The sequence below is a fragment of the Aureococcus anophagefferens genome (assembly GCF_000186865.1).
Source record: "Aureococcus anophagefferens unplaced genomic scaffold AURANscaffold_18, whole genome shotgun sequence".
NCBI lineage: Eukaryota > Pelagophyceae > Pelagomonadales > Pelagomonadaceae > Aureococcus > Aureococcus anophagefferens.
In genome coordinates this window covers 529,300-544,687 of record NW_008705578.1, presented here as the reverse complement: position 1 = coordinate 544,687, position 15,388 = coordinate 529,300, and the positions used below count along the sequence as shown (strand labels likewise).

The 15,388-nt window shown below is 71.6% G+C and overlaps 1 protein-coding gene across 1 annotated transcript in view; it reads left to right on the top strand.

The window, feature by feature from the left end:
- The window catches only part of AURANDRAFT_72083 (hypothetical protein), a gene marked incomplete at both ends in the record, with an annotated part of 64,044 nt that overhangs the window by 36,935 nt on the left and 11,721 nt on the right, over positions 1 to 15,388 (top strand). Inside the window, one exon of the mRNA XM_009041048.1 lies at positions 70 to 15,316. Within this exon, the coding sequence (XP_009039296.1) occupies positions 70 to 15,316 (15,247 nt within the window). The remainder of the gene's footprint in view (positions 1 to 69; positions 15,317 to 15,388) is intronic.

Here is a 15,388-nt window from a genome sequence, read left to right as displayed (position 1 = left end):
GAAACGAGTGGAAAACGGCCGAGAGAGGAGACTTTGAAGTTGGGAATTTCGCACCCTTTTGCTGCCCAGGTACGACGTCAAGATCGCGCTCGAGAACATGGAGAACGTCGGCGAGGTCGAGGTCACGGGCACGGTGTCCGGCAGCGGCGATTCCCACACCTACGATATTACGTTCGTCGACGTCGTCGGCAACATGTCGCTGCTCCAGCCCTACGCCGAGGGCGTCACGCGCGGCGTCAACGACATCTCCTTCGACCCGAACCTCTTTAACATCACGGAGCTGCGCAACGCGACCGTGCCCTACGGCGCCGAGTACCGCCAGGTCGTCGTCGACGTCGACGCGGGCGACGGCATGGACTTTGAATACTTTTTGGGCGGCCCGGACCGCCGGAGCCACCCGCCGCTCCTGCCGGGCGTGACCTACTACTGCCGCGTCGCGGCGGGCCACACGCTCGGCTACGGCGCGCGGCGCCAGACGCGGCCGCCCTACGTGACCGTGCCCCGGCAGACGCCCGGCACGCCCGGCGCGCTCGCGCCCGGCGGCGCCGACGGCATCCCGACGCTGGAGGCCTCGAGCGACCAGACGCTCGTCGTCCAGATCGGCGCGCCCGAGTTCGACGGCGGCGACCCCGTCGTCTACAACGTCATCCAGTGGGACACGTCCCAGGACTTCACGTCCGACGACGGCGAGCCGCTCGGCTCCGCGACGGTCGCCGCGTCGAAGTGGCTCTGCGCCGACTGCGTCAAGGGCTTCGACGTCGACACCCACGTCTTCAACTACACGGGCAAGAACGACGACCCCCGCGAGCTCGCGAGCGGCGCGGCCATCTACGTGACCTTCCCCGACGACGGCCTCACGTACATGTTCACCGTGAAGTCGGGCGACCTGTACGCGCCGAACAAGAACCTCATCTACGTCGAGGACTCGCACCAGCGCGTGCTCTCCTACGCGCCCATGGACGCGGAGCTCCGCGTCGTCGGCGCGTCCTACAGCATCGACGGCTTGGTGCCCGGCCTCGAGTACTACGTCCGCGTCGCGTCCGAGAACGCGATCAAGGGCCAGGGCGACTTCCTGCGCACGGCGCCGCCCTCGGCGATCCCCGTGGGCACGCCCTCCGCCGCCGGCACCGTGGAGACGGCCGTCGCGTCCGCGCACGCCGTCGACGTGTCCTGGACGGCGAGCCACGTCGCCGGCGGCGCCGTCTCGGGCTACCGCGTCGAGGCGATGACGGCCCAGGCCATCCCCTCCGCGCTGGGCTCGCTCTACGGCCTCGCGGAGGTGCAGAAGGTGTCGACCTACTGGACCTACGACGCCGACGAGGGCGACGGCTACACGACGGCCTACGCGAACAACGCGACGGACGGCTCCTTCACGCTGGCCTTCGGCGCCGTCGACCGCGCGCTGCCCGGCACCGTGAAGATGGTCTACATGAAGCAGTACATGACCACGTCGGTAGATCTCACGGGCCACATCGGCCGCGGCGACGCCATCGTCGTCAACGGCCAGACCATGACCGTGTCCGCGCGCCGCGCGTTCAATTCCACGCACCTCTACGTCGAGGAGGTCTACTCGGGCGACACGGGCCTCGCGTTCACCGCGTACCAGCGCGCGACGACGGTGCCCATCGCCCACGACGCCTCGGCCAACGCCGTCGAGGGCTACCTCGAGCAGCTCCCGAGCGTCGGCGACGTCCGCGTGGGCCGGTCCTACGACGAGGACGCGGGCGGCTACGTCTGGAGCGTCACGTTCCTGAGCGACGTCGGCGACCTCGACCCCCTCGTCGCGAACCCGACGGGCCTCCTCTGCGCCTTGGAGGACTGCATCAACCCGAGCATCCGCGTCGTCGAGCACTACGCGGGCGTCGAGCCCGACAACTACACGGCCGTCACCGTGTCCGGCGCCGCGTCCGCGGCGACGATGACGGGCCTCGCGACGGGCGCCGAGTACGCCTTCCGCGTGACGGCCTACTCGGCGAACGGCTACGGCGAGGTCAGCGCCGTCGCGACGGCGACGCCCGCGGAGGAGCCAGCCGCGCCCACGGGCCTGGCGCGGCTCTCGCGCCACTCCACGTCGCAGCTCCTGCTCCAGTACGAGCAGAGCGCCGACGACGCCGGCGCGGGCATCACGTCCTACACGATCCAGCACTCCCAGTCCGCGGCCTTCCCCGAGGGCGCGACGGTCGAGCAGTCCTTCGATATTTCGTATGAGGTCCAAAAGGTCGCGACGGACGCGCACACGCTGCCCTTCACCGAGGCCGCGTCGTTCTCGCTGTCCGTCGGCGACTTCGAGGGCAGCTGGGTCCTCTTCGACGAGCACGAGAAGAACCGCACGCTCGTCGACGTGGACCACAACGGGTCCCTCGTGACGCGGTCGCTCGCGAACTCGGGCGCGGACGAGCGCGGCGAGCTCGACCAGCACTTTGCGCGCGGCGACTTTTTGCGCATCGGCGGCCAGGTCTTCTCCGTCTGCCTCCAGACGAACGCGTTGCTCCACAACGTCACGCTGTCCTACCCCGTCGACGACTCGGCCGACACCTACGGCTGGGCGCGCTACGACGAGTCGACGCTGCCTTTGTGCAAAGCGTCGGACCCCTGGACCGCGGCCTTCTACGACGGCGGCAGCCGCGAGGACGACCTGCGCCAGGCGCCCCTCTACAAGCTCGACACGGCCCTCAGCGGCTCCTACGCGCCGGAGCTCGGCGACGCGCGGCTCGCGCCGCGCCTCGGCGACTCCGTCGGCACGGCCGTCGACTGGCGGTCGCTGGGCCTGCGCCGCGGCGACTACGTCCGCGTGGGCCACCCCGTCGACGGCGAGACGTTCCGCGTCTCGACGGACCACACGCGCGAGTTCTCCGAGGCCTACGTGCCCCTCGCGTCGCCCGACGACGCCATGTCCGAGGCGGGCCTCACGGTCGCGTCGCTCGCGCACGCGACGTACGAGGTCCAGGAGATTCTGATCTACTGCGACCCGACCAAGTCGGGCGCGACCATCGACAACAAGAACAAGTGCAACCTCACGGAGGGCGCGACGTCCGCGAGCGGCTACCGCCTCGTCTTCGGCGAGGAGCTCACGACGCAGACGACCGCGGGCGGCGAGGCCGGCTGCCTCCTCTGGGACGGCGCCGCCGCGGACCTCGAGGCGGAGCTCGAGGCCATGTACCTCGTCGACGACGTCGTCGTCACGCGCGGCGACATGAACAACGCCGCGGGCGACAGCTACTACGGCGTCCGCTACCTCGTCACCTTCGTCGGCGACCTCGTCCGCGGCAACGTGCCCCAGCTCACGGTCACGGACCTCGGCCGCGACGGCTGCGGCGACGCCGAGGACGCGGACGCGTCCTACGTCTTCGGCTCGAACGCGACGGCCTACTCGGCCACGCTGCAGGCGAGCACGGTCCCGGTCTGGAAAGCCCAGACGACGGCGCCGCTCGCCTGGGACGCCGAGGCCGCGGACGTCAAGTACGCGCTCGAGAACCTCGCCCAGGTCTGCACCGTCGACGTCGAGCGCGTCGTCGAGACGGGCTCGAACGGCTACTCGTGGTACGTGACCTTCACGTCGGAGCTCGAGAGCGAGGCCGACACGGCCTTCGCGTACCAGGCCATGGTCGGCCTCGGCGCCAACGAGGACGGCCTCGACGCCGCGGTGCTGCCGACGGTGTCCGTCGTGCCCGTCCGCGAGGTCGTGCTCGACGCGAACGTCTCCGGCGGCCCGACGTACGTGAGGGTCGCCGCGAACAACGACTACGGCCGCGGCGAGTACCGCGCGTCGAGCCCGCTCGCGCTGACCCCGTCGACGCAGAAGCCCGACCCGCCGGCCTACGTCCGCGCCGAGGTCGTGTCGCCCACCGAACTGCTCGTCGAGTGGACCGCGCCGCTCAACGACGGCGGCCAGCCCGTGACGTCCTTCAAGGTCGAGTACGACCCGTCGGCCGAGTTCAACTCCGGCGCCGAGGGCTACCCGACGAACACGACGCACGTTTTGGCGACGTCGCGCAACGCGCGGCCCGACGTCCAGTCGTTCACCGTCGCGGAGACGACGGGCGACCGCTACCTCGGCGGCTTCTTCGCGCTGAGCTTCGACGGCCAGGACACGCAGGCGCTGCCCTACGACGCGTCCGCCGCGGCCGTCGAGGCCGCGCTCGAGTCGCTCTGCACCGTCGACGACGTCACGGTGAGCCGCGAGCTCCGCTGCTCGCCCGCGCCGGACGCGCACACGGGCTGCGTCGACCCCCAGGGCTACACGTGGCTCGTGACCTTCGAGTCCGTCTTCTACGGCGGCGACCAGCACACGCGGTTCCGCTCCGCCTACCAGGGCGTCTCGGGCCACAAGCTCGCCGTCGACGGCGCGAACCTGCTGAGCTGCGCGTCCAAGGAGGGCGGCGGCCACTTCCCCGACGCGACGGACTGCTTCCGCCACAGCGCGAACGCGTCCGCCGTCGCGACGCTCACGGGCTCGCGCCAGGAGCGCCAGGTCTTCAAGTGCGAGGAGGCCGTCGGCGCGTCGCTGAGCCTCCAGGTCCGCGGCGACTACACGGCGTCCCTCGTCAAGATGCTGCCCGGCGAGCTCTTCGCGACGGTCCAGCCCGACGGGCTGCCGGCGGGGTTCCCGCTCACGCGCGGCGGCATCGGCAAGGACGCCGACGGCCTCTCCATCGAGGAGGCCATCGAGACCGTCGCGGGCGAGGTCGAGCTCAGCTGCTACGGCTGCGCCGACTACGTGACCTACAACGGCAAGAACGTGACCTGGGTGCCCTGCGCGGGCGAGAACATCACCGTCAACTTTGGGTCCGCGCGCGGCGACGTGCCGCCGATCCTCGTGTCCAACGGCGCGCGCGCGCGCGAGCTCGTCAAGGGCGTCGCGCAGGAGGCCGTGGGCCAGCTCACCTACTCGGCCCTCGTGTCCACGGGCGTCACGTCCGGCTCGTCCTACTACGTCCGCGTGTCGTCCTACTCCTCCGTCGGCGTCGGCGAGGCCGCGGTCGCGGATCTAGTGTCGCCGCTGCAGCCCGCGGTCGTCGCGCCGCGCGAGCCTCTGAACGCTCACGCGAGCCACGTGGGCGACCACGAGGTGCTCGTCGGCTGGGACGGCCCGACGTCCGACGGCGGCTCGGACCTCGACTCCTTCGTCGTCGAGTGGGACACGAACCCGTCGTTCTCGTCGCAGTGCCTCGAGGTCTCGGGCTTCGACTGCGGCGACGTCGGCCCCGTCGGCTCGCTGGAGATCTCCGTCGGCCGCGCGGACCAGACCATCGGCACGGTGGCCTACGCGTCGCCCGACGACGACGATGCCGCGCTCCGGCGGCGCATCGCCCTGCCGCTCTCCGCGGCGGACGACGTCGACGAGGGCGACACGATCAACGTCGACGGGAACGCGTACGTCGTCCAGACGGTCAACGCGGACGCGTACTTCGCCGCGGCGGAGCCCCACACGGTGACCTGCGCGACGGACGTGACCTGCGTCGTGCTCACGACGCCCTACGTCGGCCGCGCGGTCAACGCGTCCGCGCCGCAGATCTACGCGTTCTCGGGCGCGTCCGTCGGGTCCATCTACTCGACGGAGATCACGGACCTCAAGTCCGGCGTCGAGTACTACTTCCGCGTCGCCGCGCGCACGACGCCGGGCTGGAGCGACCGCCCGGGCGACCCCCTCGACGGCTACCTCGTCGGCCCCTGGACGACGGCCCACGCGGACGCGCTGTGCGCGTCCGCGCCGGACGTCCCCCAGGTCGCGCAGATCGGCGGCGGCATCGTCGAGGGGTCCTGCAACGTCTACGACGTCATGGGCTGCCGCCTGCTGGAAGCCTCGTCGATCCGCGTCGACTGGCGGCCGCCCGCGCTCGGCTACCCCGAGGGCAACAACGGCGCGGCCGTCTCGGGCTACGAGGTCCAGCTCTCGGGCCGCCAGTCCGCGGTGCAGACGCTCGTCGTCACCGTGGCGACGCCGTCCTTCAGCGACGGGTCCTACGCGCTCCAGAGTGGCAATTCGACGACGGCCTGCATCCCCGTGGACGCGGACGCGGCGACGCTCGAGCTCCGCCTCGAGGAGCTTCCCTACGTCGACGGCGTCTCCGTGACCAGGGAGGCGACCTCCACGACGGAGACGGTCTACGCCATCACCTACGACGGCGCCTACGTGTCCAACTACCACGTCGACCCCCTCGCCGTCGTCGCGGCGAACGTCGCGCGCGGGCCCGCGCTCGGCTGCGCGTACGACGCGGGCGCGGTGACGATCGCCGCGCACTGGGGCGACCGCTACGACAACGCGTCGACCATGGTCGCGTCCCACGTGCCCGAGGTCGCCACGGTGTCCACGGGCTCGCGCACGCGCCACGGCAAGCTGTCGGGCGTCTTCGAGCTCGCGTGGGACTTTACGGGCTTCCCGGACCTCGCGCTCTGGGCGAACGACACCGACAGCGTCGTCAACGCGACTGTCGACGCCGGGTCGGCCAAGGTCTACCTCCACCACCGCACGGGCGCCAACCTGACGGCCCTCCTGAACCCCGGCGACCTCGTGCGCATCGGCGGCGAGGTGCACCACGTGTCGCTCGACGCGTCGTTCCCGTCGCGCGGCTTCGACAAGCGCGGCGAGTACTTCCACCTCGTCGACTACCACCTCCAGGGCTGCGACTCCTGCACGGTCTTCGTCGAGTCGACGCGCCTGGGCCACACGCTCCACGGCGGCGGCGGCAAGGACAAGTGGAGCGGGCGCCTCCTCGAGGACGAGGCGGCGCTCGTCTACTTCGAGGAGGGCCTCCGGTTCCCGCCGAACCGGGCCTACCAGACGCTCGAGTCCGAGGCGCGCAACTCGTCGGCCTACCGGCGCCAGTCCGTGCTCGTGCCCTTCGACGCGTCGCCCATGGAGCTCGAGCAGGCGCTCGAGGGCCTCCCGGGCCTCGGCTCCGTCGAGGTCTCGCGCTTCGGCCCGGCCAAGGACAACGGCTTCGTCTGGTCCGTGACCTTCACGTCCCTCGGCGGCGCCTCGCGCTGCCCCGAGGCGCCCTGCCTCACGGCTTCCGCCGTCACGGCCAACTACGTCGAGCTCGGCGGGCCCGGCTGCGCGGGCGACCTCGCGGGGCCCTACGTCGAGACGGGCGCGATCTACAACGGCCGCTCCGTCTTCGAGAAGGTCGGCACGCCCTTCTTTATCAACTGGGACGCGAACGCGTCGTCCTGGGAGCTCAAGGCCAACAACCTGACCCTGGCCCACGGGCCGAAGCAGGCGTTCTACTACCCGCGCGGCGGCTACGAGTTCTACGCGGCGTCCTGCGTCGTCCAGCGGCGGCCCGACGGCGACCCGGCGACCGTGCCCCTGCTGCACAACACCTTCGCCAACGGCTCCGCCGTGGCCCAGTCCAACGACACCTACGCGGACGCGCGCGTCGCGCGCGCGGGCGTCGCGCCGTCGTTCGACGACACGGTCTTCTTCGAGTCCGCGTCCGGCGGCGCCTACGAGGTCCAGGCCATCTCGTTGACGGCGGACGCCGACGACGTCGACGGCGTCTTCACCATCGCCTTCACGGACACGGAGGCCGTCACGGGCACGGTCTTCCGGGCCCACGCGCCCGTCGTCGTCGAGTACGACGCGACCGCCGAGGACGTCGCGGTCCAGCTCGAGTCCCTCGCCTCCGTGGGCCGCGTCGCCGTCTCCAAGACCGCGCTCCCGACGGCCGACGCCTCGTCGGTCTACGGCGCGGTCTGGACCGTGACGTTCCTGACGCAGCCCGGCGACCTGCCGCTGCTCATCCTCGACGGGTCCTCCCTGTCGGGCACGAACGTCGCCCTCTCCGTCGCGACGTCGTCGGAGGGCGTCGACCCGACCTACGAGACCCTGGCGACGGGCCTCGAGCCGGGCAAGCGCTACGCCGCGCGCGTCCGCGCGGTCAACTCCGAGGGCTACGGCCCCTGGACCGACGAGCCGCTGCGGTCCGCCAAGGGCATCGACGAGCCCGCCCAGGGCCAGGGCGCCGGCGTGTTGCCGCTGTCGACGGCCGTCGGCTCCGTGCCGGACCCCATCGCGTCCGTGACCGTCGCGGCCGCGTCCGCGTCGCAGTTTTCCATCGCGTACGACGCGCCCGAGAGCCGGGGCCTGCCCATCGACTCCTACCTCATCGAGTGGACGACGGCGTCGTCCTTCACGGCGACGTCGGAGACGTGGACCATCGAGCTCCGCAACGAGCCCTGGGGCCTCGCGGACCTCCAGGGCCGCTGGTCCATCTCCGTCGGCTCCTTCGAGACGCACCCGCTCTCGCCGACGGCGTCCGCGGACGCCGTCGCGGCCGCGCTCAACGTGCTCCGCAACATGGGCGCCGTCCAGGTCGAGAAGTCGGCGACGCGGTCCGTCGCGACCTACAAGGTGAGCCTCCTCCAGGACGTCGGCGACCTCAACGGCTTCGCGGTCCACACCGAGGAGCTCCAGTCCATCTCCCACCCGCTCAACCACTCCATCTCCGGCGGATCCGTCAACGCCTCCGGCGCGCCGGGCGTCAAGCCCGCGAACTACGGCGCGATGATGGTCTACACGGAGGCGGACGGCGACGCCTTCGACGGCGCGTGGCGCGCGGACGGCGGCGTCGACGTGCCCAAGAGCCGCTGCGGCTCCGTCTACGCGGGCCTGCTCGACTCCTGGGACTCGCTCCAGCTCCTGTCGCTCCACACCCTCGACGACCAGGCCCACGAGACGGAGCACTACGTCGACGCCGGCTCCTACCGCCTCGAGCTCGGCGGCGAGCTCACGAAGTGCATCGACTACGCGGCGTCGGCGATCGAGGTCCGCGAGGCCATCGAGGGCCTCGAGTTCGTGCCGTCGGGGTCCGTGCGCGTCAAGGCCTTCGAGGCGACGAACCAGACGGGCTTCCCCTTCCGCTACTCGATCCAGCTCCTCGGCGCCTACGTCGACGGCGCGTGGCCCCAGCTCCGCGTCGACCCGACGTCGTTCGGCAAGTCGTGGCGCGACGTCGACGTCAAGAGCGGCTGCGAGGAGTTCTCCGTCGTCACGACGGGCAACGTGCCCCTGGGCAAGTCGAACGTGACGGCGTCCATCGTGCCCATGGCCGAGCACGGCTCCTGCGCGTCGGGCAACGACGAGGTCCAGATCGTCGTCGCCGAGGCCGACACGGCGCTCGGCGGCTCGCTCGACCTCTACTTCAACGGCCAGGTCGTCGAGGGCTTCGCCGTCGACGGCTCGCCGCGGGACCTCGAGGCCGCGCTCCTGGCCCTGGACGGCGTCGACGCCGTCGAGGTCACGAAGCACGTCCACGCGGACCAGCCCTACGGCATCGCGTACGCCGTGACGTTCACGGGCGGCCTCGGCCGCCGCGACCTCCTCGCCGCGGGCGCGTCGCACCTCACGGGCAACGACGCCGCGGCGAACGTCTACCCGCTCGTGAACATCTCGTCCATGGCCATCCTCGACGATCTGGAGGGCACCTTCGTCATCCACGTCGGCGACGAGATGACCGCGCCGCTCCGCTGGGACGCGACGCACGGCAAGGTGCTCCACGCGCTCCACGCGCTCGACGCCGTCGGCCGCGTCGCCATCCTCGGCGAGCCCGACGGCGCCCTCGAGGCCCCGGTCTACCTGAGCAACGGCACGCACTGCGGCATCCTCGCGGCCATCGAGGGCGACGGCCGCGGCTGCGGCGTCCAGGAGGCCGTCGTCCTGGGCGACCTCAGCACGGCCGTCGCGCCCGGCGACGCGCTGCGCCTCTCGAACGCGACGGACGCCTGGGACTCGGGCGCGGGCCCGAGCCGCCTGATCACGGCCGTGTCCTACGTCGCCAACTTCCGGTCGCTGCCGGACGAGCTGCGCCTCAACCTCACGCAGCTCATCGGCCGCGACGACGTCGCCGACGCCGGCGGCATCACGGTGCTCGAGCTCAGCTCGCCCTTCCACCACGCGGACATCATGCGCGACGGCCGCCAACTGTTCGCCTGGGGCTACTACGGCCGCGGCGACGACGGCGGCCCCGGCGAGGACTTCAAGTCGAAGAACCTGCTCGGCGCGTACCGCGCGTTCATCGGCGAGACGTCCAAGGCCAAGGCGCCGCTCCCGGGCAAGGTGTCCTTCGACGCGGCGACGACGGTGCTCCAGGCGACGCCCGCCGCGGGCGTCACGAACGGCATCGACTACAGCCGCGTCGTCTACCTCGCCCCCGGCGGCGTCGCCGCGCTCAACGCGTCCGTCTTCGGCAACGGCGCGAACGAGTCGGAGATCGTCGTCGCGGGCGAGACGTACAAGATCGCGGACGTGAACCACGCGAACTGCGGCGTCGACTGCCTGCTCCTCGAGACGCCGCTCCACGTCTCCGTGGACGCGGGCCTCCCGGCGACGTCGGTCTTCCCGCGCATGGTCACGGCGACGACGACGGCGGACCTCGCCGCGCCCCTCGTCGCCGGCGGCTCCGTCTGGATCGCGGCGACGCGCTTCGACGTGCTCTCGGTCGCGTCGACGTCGCTGCGCCTCACGGGCCCCTTCGTCGAGCCCGCCGTCGGCGCGACGGCCTTTGGCTGGGCCAACGGCTACGCCTACGACCTCGTCTTCAAGGACTTCACGAGCCCGCTCGGCGCGGACCCGGGCGGCGCGAAGAAGCTCGACGCGATCAAGGCGCTCCGCGCGCGGCCCTTCGGGGGCTTCCGCGGCACGGGCGCCCAGCTCCGCTACTCGCTGCCCTTTGGCATCGCGCCGCGCACGGACGTCCTCGGCGCCCCGTCGGAGGTGCAGACCGTGGCCATCCGCGCGACGTCGGAGACGGCCGCGCGCCGCGCGCGGAACCAGGCCAACTTCACGCTGAGCATGGCCCACAGCGACCAGTACTTCAGCGACGGCACGGCGACTTTGACGACGACGACGCCCATCCGCTGGGGCGCGTCGGCCGCCGACGTCGAGGCCGCGCTCCTCGAGCTCAACGAGGTCGACCAGGTCACCGTGAAGCGCTCCGGCGACGGCGTCTCCGCGGGCAGCGAGCACGGCTACGTCTACACCGTCACCTTCTGGGGCGCGAACCACGCGGACCTGGGCATCCCCCAGCTCGAGCCGCGCCTCTTCAAGCCCGACACCGACGACACGCCCGCGAACCGCACGTCGATCCACGTCGACACGGTCCGCGAGGGCGCCGCGCCCGGCCGCCACGCGTCGAAGTACGTCGCCTTCGCCGCGGACGCCGAGTACACGTTCCGCGTCTCCGCGAAGAACGCCGTCGGCTTCGGCCCGCCGTCCGTGCTCGCCACGGGCACGGCCGCGCTCGCCGTGCCCGACGCGCCGACGGCCGTCGTCCTCGGCGAGGCCTACGACGCCGCGTCCCTCAGCGTCGCCTGGCAGCCGCCGTTCCTCGACGGCGGCGCGACGATCTCCGCCTACCGCGTCGAGATCGACAGCTCCGCGGGCTTCGACTTCCACGGCGACGACTACCGCGTCGACGAGGTCGCCTTCGTCCACGAGGTCCAGACGGTGACGACGCACTTCCGCGCGGCCGAGTCGCAGCGCCGCGGCACGTTCACGCTGTCCTGGGGCGGCAAGACGACGGCCCACCTCGACCACGACGCGTCCGCCGACGAGGTCGCCGACGCCGTGAGCCGCCTCACGGGCGTCTGGGACGTCGGCGTGCCGCCGGTCCGCGTCACGCGGTCGCGCGCCGCGCGCGGCTACGCGTGGCGCGTCCAGTTCGTCGGCGTCTACGGCAACGTCGGCCTCCTCACGGCCGACGACTCCTACCTCATCGGCGACGACGCGCGCATCGAGGTCGAGGAGGTCACGGAGGGCTACTGCGACGTCGTGCCCGGCGGCTTCTCCTACGAGGTGCAGACGGTCCAGGTCGACGCGCTCTCGACCGTGTCGGGCTCCTTCAAGCTCAGCTTCGAGGGCCAGGAGACGGCGTCCATCGCCGTCGACGCGTCCGCGATCGAGTTCAAGTACGCGCTCGAGGCCCTCGACACCATCTTCACGGCCAACGTCGTCGCCGAGGACTACGAGCCGTCCAAGGGGCCCCGCCTCTGGACGGTCACCTACACGCACCAGGCGCACACGCTCACGCAGGGCGCCCAGGACGCGTCGCTCATGGTCTCCGACACCGCGGACCTGTCGCCGTCGTCGACGGCCGAGGTCGTCATCACGGAGCGCATCAAGGGCGCCGACGCCTTCCGCTACGCCTTCGACGGCCTCGACGCGGGCAAGGAGTACTTCGCGCGCGTCACGGCCTACAACTCCGCGGGCTACGGCCCCGTGTCGTCCGTCGCGACGGCGACGCCGCGCACGCAGCCGGGCCTCCCGGGCACCGTCGCCGTCGCCGTCGCCTCCGGCACGTCCCTCGACGTGACCTGGACGCCGCCGAACGACGACGGCGGCGCGCCGGTCCTCGGCTACGACATCGAGTGGTACTCCGAGGAGACCCAGGACGAGGTGCAGGTCGTGACGCTCTCCGCGTCCGACGGCGTCGCGGAGATCCAGTCCGTCACGACCGAGGCCGACACGGACGGCCTCAGCGGCTACTTCACCCTCGAGCTCCGGGGCGAGACGACGGAGATCATCTCCGTCGACGCGCCCGCCGAGGGCGAGGGGTCCGTGAAGACGGCCCTCGAGCGCCTCAGCTCGTCCGGCGAGATCGAGGTCTCGCGCGACTACAGCTCGCGCGTCGTCCGCGGCGTCTCCGTTGCCGCCGGCGAGGGCAAGGGCTTCATCGAGGTCAGCAAGGGCGCCTTCCACCAGACGGGCTCGAGCCGCCTCGACCAGAACGACCTCGTCTTCGTCGCCGGCGAGCAGTTCCGCGTGCGCCAGATCGACTACGGCGCGGGCCGCCTCGAGCTCGGCTCGCTCGACGACTTCACGACGCCCGCGTACTTCGCGGGCGCCAACGTCACCGACGCGCCGCTGACGACCTGGGCCTTCGGCTACGAGTGGACCGTGACCTTCGCGGGCCTCGTCGGCGAGCAGCCGCTCCTCGTCGCCAAGGAGGCGGACCTCTGGGCGGGCACGTCGCCCGTCCTCAAGGTCGAGCGCGTCCGCTTCGGCCAGGCGCCGCTCAAGGGCACCTTCGCGCTCGGCTTCGAGGGCGACGCGACGCCGCCGCTCTCGCACGACGCGACCGCGGCGGACGTCGAGGCCGCGCTCGAGCAGCTCTCGACGATCACCGACGTCGTCGTCACGCGCACGGTCAACAACAACGGCTACAACTACGAGGTCGCCTTCGGCCACCCGCGCGGCGACGTCTCGACCATGTACGCCCTCGACGACATGCTCACGGGCCCCGACGCCGCCGCGCGCGTCGCGACGTTCACGCACGGCAAGGACCCGGACCACTTCGGCACGGACCGCGCCGCGGGCGACGCGTCGTCCTACCAGATCACGGGCCTCGACGCCGGCGTCGGCTACTACGTCAAGGTCGCGCCCTTCAACTCCGAGGGCACGGGCCTCTACGCGGGCCCCGGCGAGGGCGCCGACGACGACAGCTCCGCGGTCGTCGGCATCGTCGCGCCCGTCGCCGCGCCCGGCGGCCCCGAGGACGTCGAGCTCTACCCGCTCGAGCCCACGTCGCTCCGCGTCGAGTGGAGCCCGCCGACGGACACGGGCGGCCAGGCCATCGTGCGCTACGTCGTCCAGTGGGACACGAGCGCGGATTTCGGCAACATCGCGACCTCGGGCTACGAGGCGCTCGTCACGGCGACGGCGGACGCGGAGCGCGAGTGCTACGACATCGCCATCTCCGCCGTCAGCAGCCAGGTGCCGCGCTACGTGCGCGTCGCGGCCTACAACGGCTTCGCCGTCTCGGGCTTCGAGACGTCGTCGCCGCTGAGCGCCGCGGGCGCGCTCCTGCCGCCCGGCGCGCCGCTCGACGTCGTCCTCGAGGTCACGTCCGGCGTCGGCCTCCTCGCGACCTGGGCCGAGCCCTCGGCCTACGCCGGCGGCTCCTGCGGCTACGGCGGCGACGGCGGCTCGGAGATCGTCGAGTACGCGGTCGAGTGGGACGTCACGGCCGACTTCTCGTCGCCCGCGGAGCGCGTCATGGTGCCCGCGACGTCGCTCAGCTTCCTCATCGGCGGCCGCGACCCGCTCACGGGCGTCGAGTCGACGATCCTCGAGCGCGGCCGCACGTACTGGGTCCGCATCACGGCCTTCAGCGCCGAGGGCGCGTCCCCGGCGACGCCGACGACGCCCCCGAGCGCGACGACGGCCGACTCCGTCCCCGGCGAGCCCGAGGCGAACCCCGTCGCGACGCCCGTCGACGCGACGAGCCTCTACTCGTCGTGGAGCGTGCCGTCCAAGGACGGCGGCGCGACCATCGACGCGTTCCGCGTCGAGTACGACCCGGACAGCGGGTTCGGCACGCCCCAGACCGCCGTCGCGCCGGTCATCTCCGAGTACCAGATGCTCCTGCTCAACGCGGACGTCTACAGCGAGATCCAGTCCATCCAGGCGACGACGCTCGTCACGAACGAGAAGCAGACCGTGCGCACGTCCGTCGACGGCGTCGACGAGGTGCAGACCATCACGACGTCCGCCGACGAGGTGACGCCCGAGGTCCAGACGCTGACGACGTCCGCCGTCGACGTCGACGAGATCCAGACGGTCCTCGCGTCCGCGACGATCAGCGACGAGATCCAGGTCGTCCGCACGTCCGTCGAGAGCGTCGCCGAGAAGCAGCGCGTCACCTACGCCGTCGGCGACACGCCCGAGGTCCAGGCCTTCGGCTTCTACCTGCTCCAGGCGGACACGAACCAGGGCTCGCTCGAGGCGACGATGGACGCGCTCGACGCGGACCTCGCGAGCGTCGTCCCGACGTTCGACATCTCGTGGGACATCACGGACTGCGGCTCCGCCGAGGGCGTCAACTTCTGCCAGCTCGGCGTCGACGAGGACAGCGCCATCGGCACCATCTCCTGCGACAGCGACCCGACGAACGACTGCATCGCGGCCTCCATCGACCTCTACGACTCGTCGAACGCGCTCATGTCGACGGCCGACATGGAGACGGCGCTCAACGCCATGTCCTACTCGGGCACGCAGTTCATGATCGACGCCGACGGCGTCGGCGTCAACGTGACGCGCACGCGCGAGATCGTCGGCGACGTCCAGGCCGGCGACGGCTCCGGCACGTCCTGCGCGTCGTGCACGGGCGTCTACCACGTCGAGTACCGCGTCACCTTCACGGGCCGCCACCACCGCGGCAACGTGCCGTCGATCGCGCTCACGACGTCCTCCGCGCTCTCGACGTACTCGTCGACGTACGGCGGCTACACGGCCGTCTCGGGCTCGGACACGATCGGCTACCTCAGCTCCTGCTGCGATTCCACGTGCTCCTCGAGCTGCCCCGACGAGCTCGGCCCCGTGATCTGGACGACCAGGTCGCCTACTCGATCCTCGAGGGCAACCAGCCCGACGGCTCCATCAAGCTCGAGT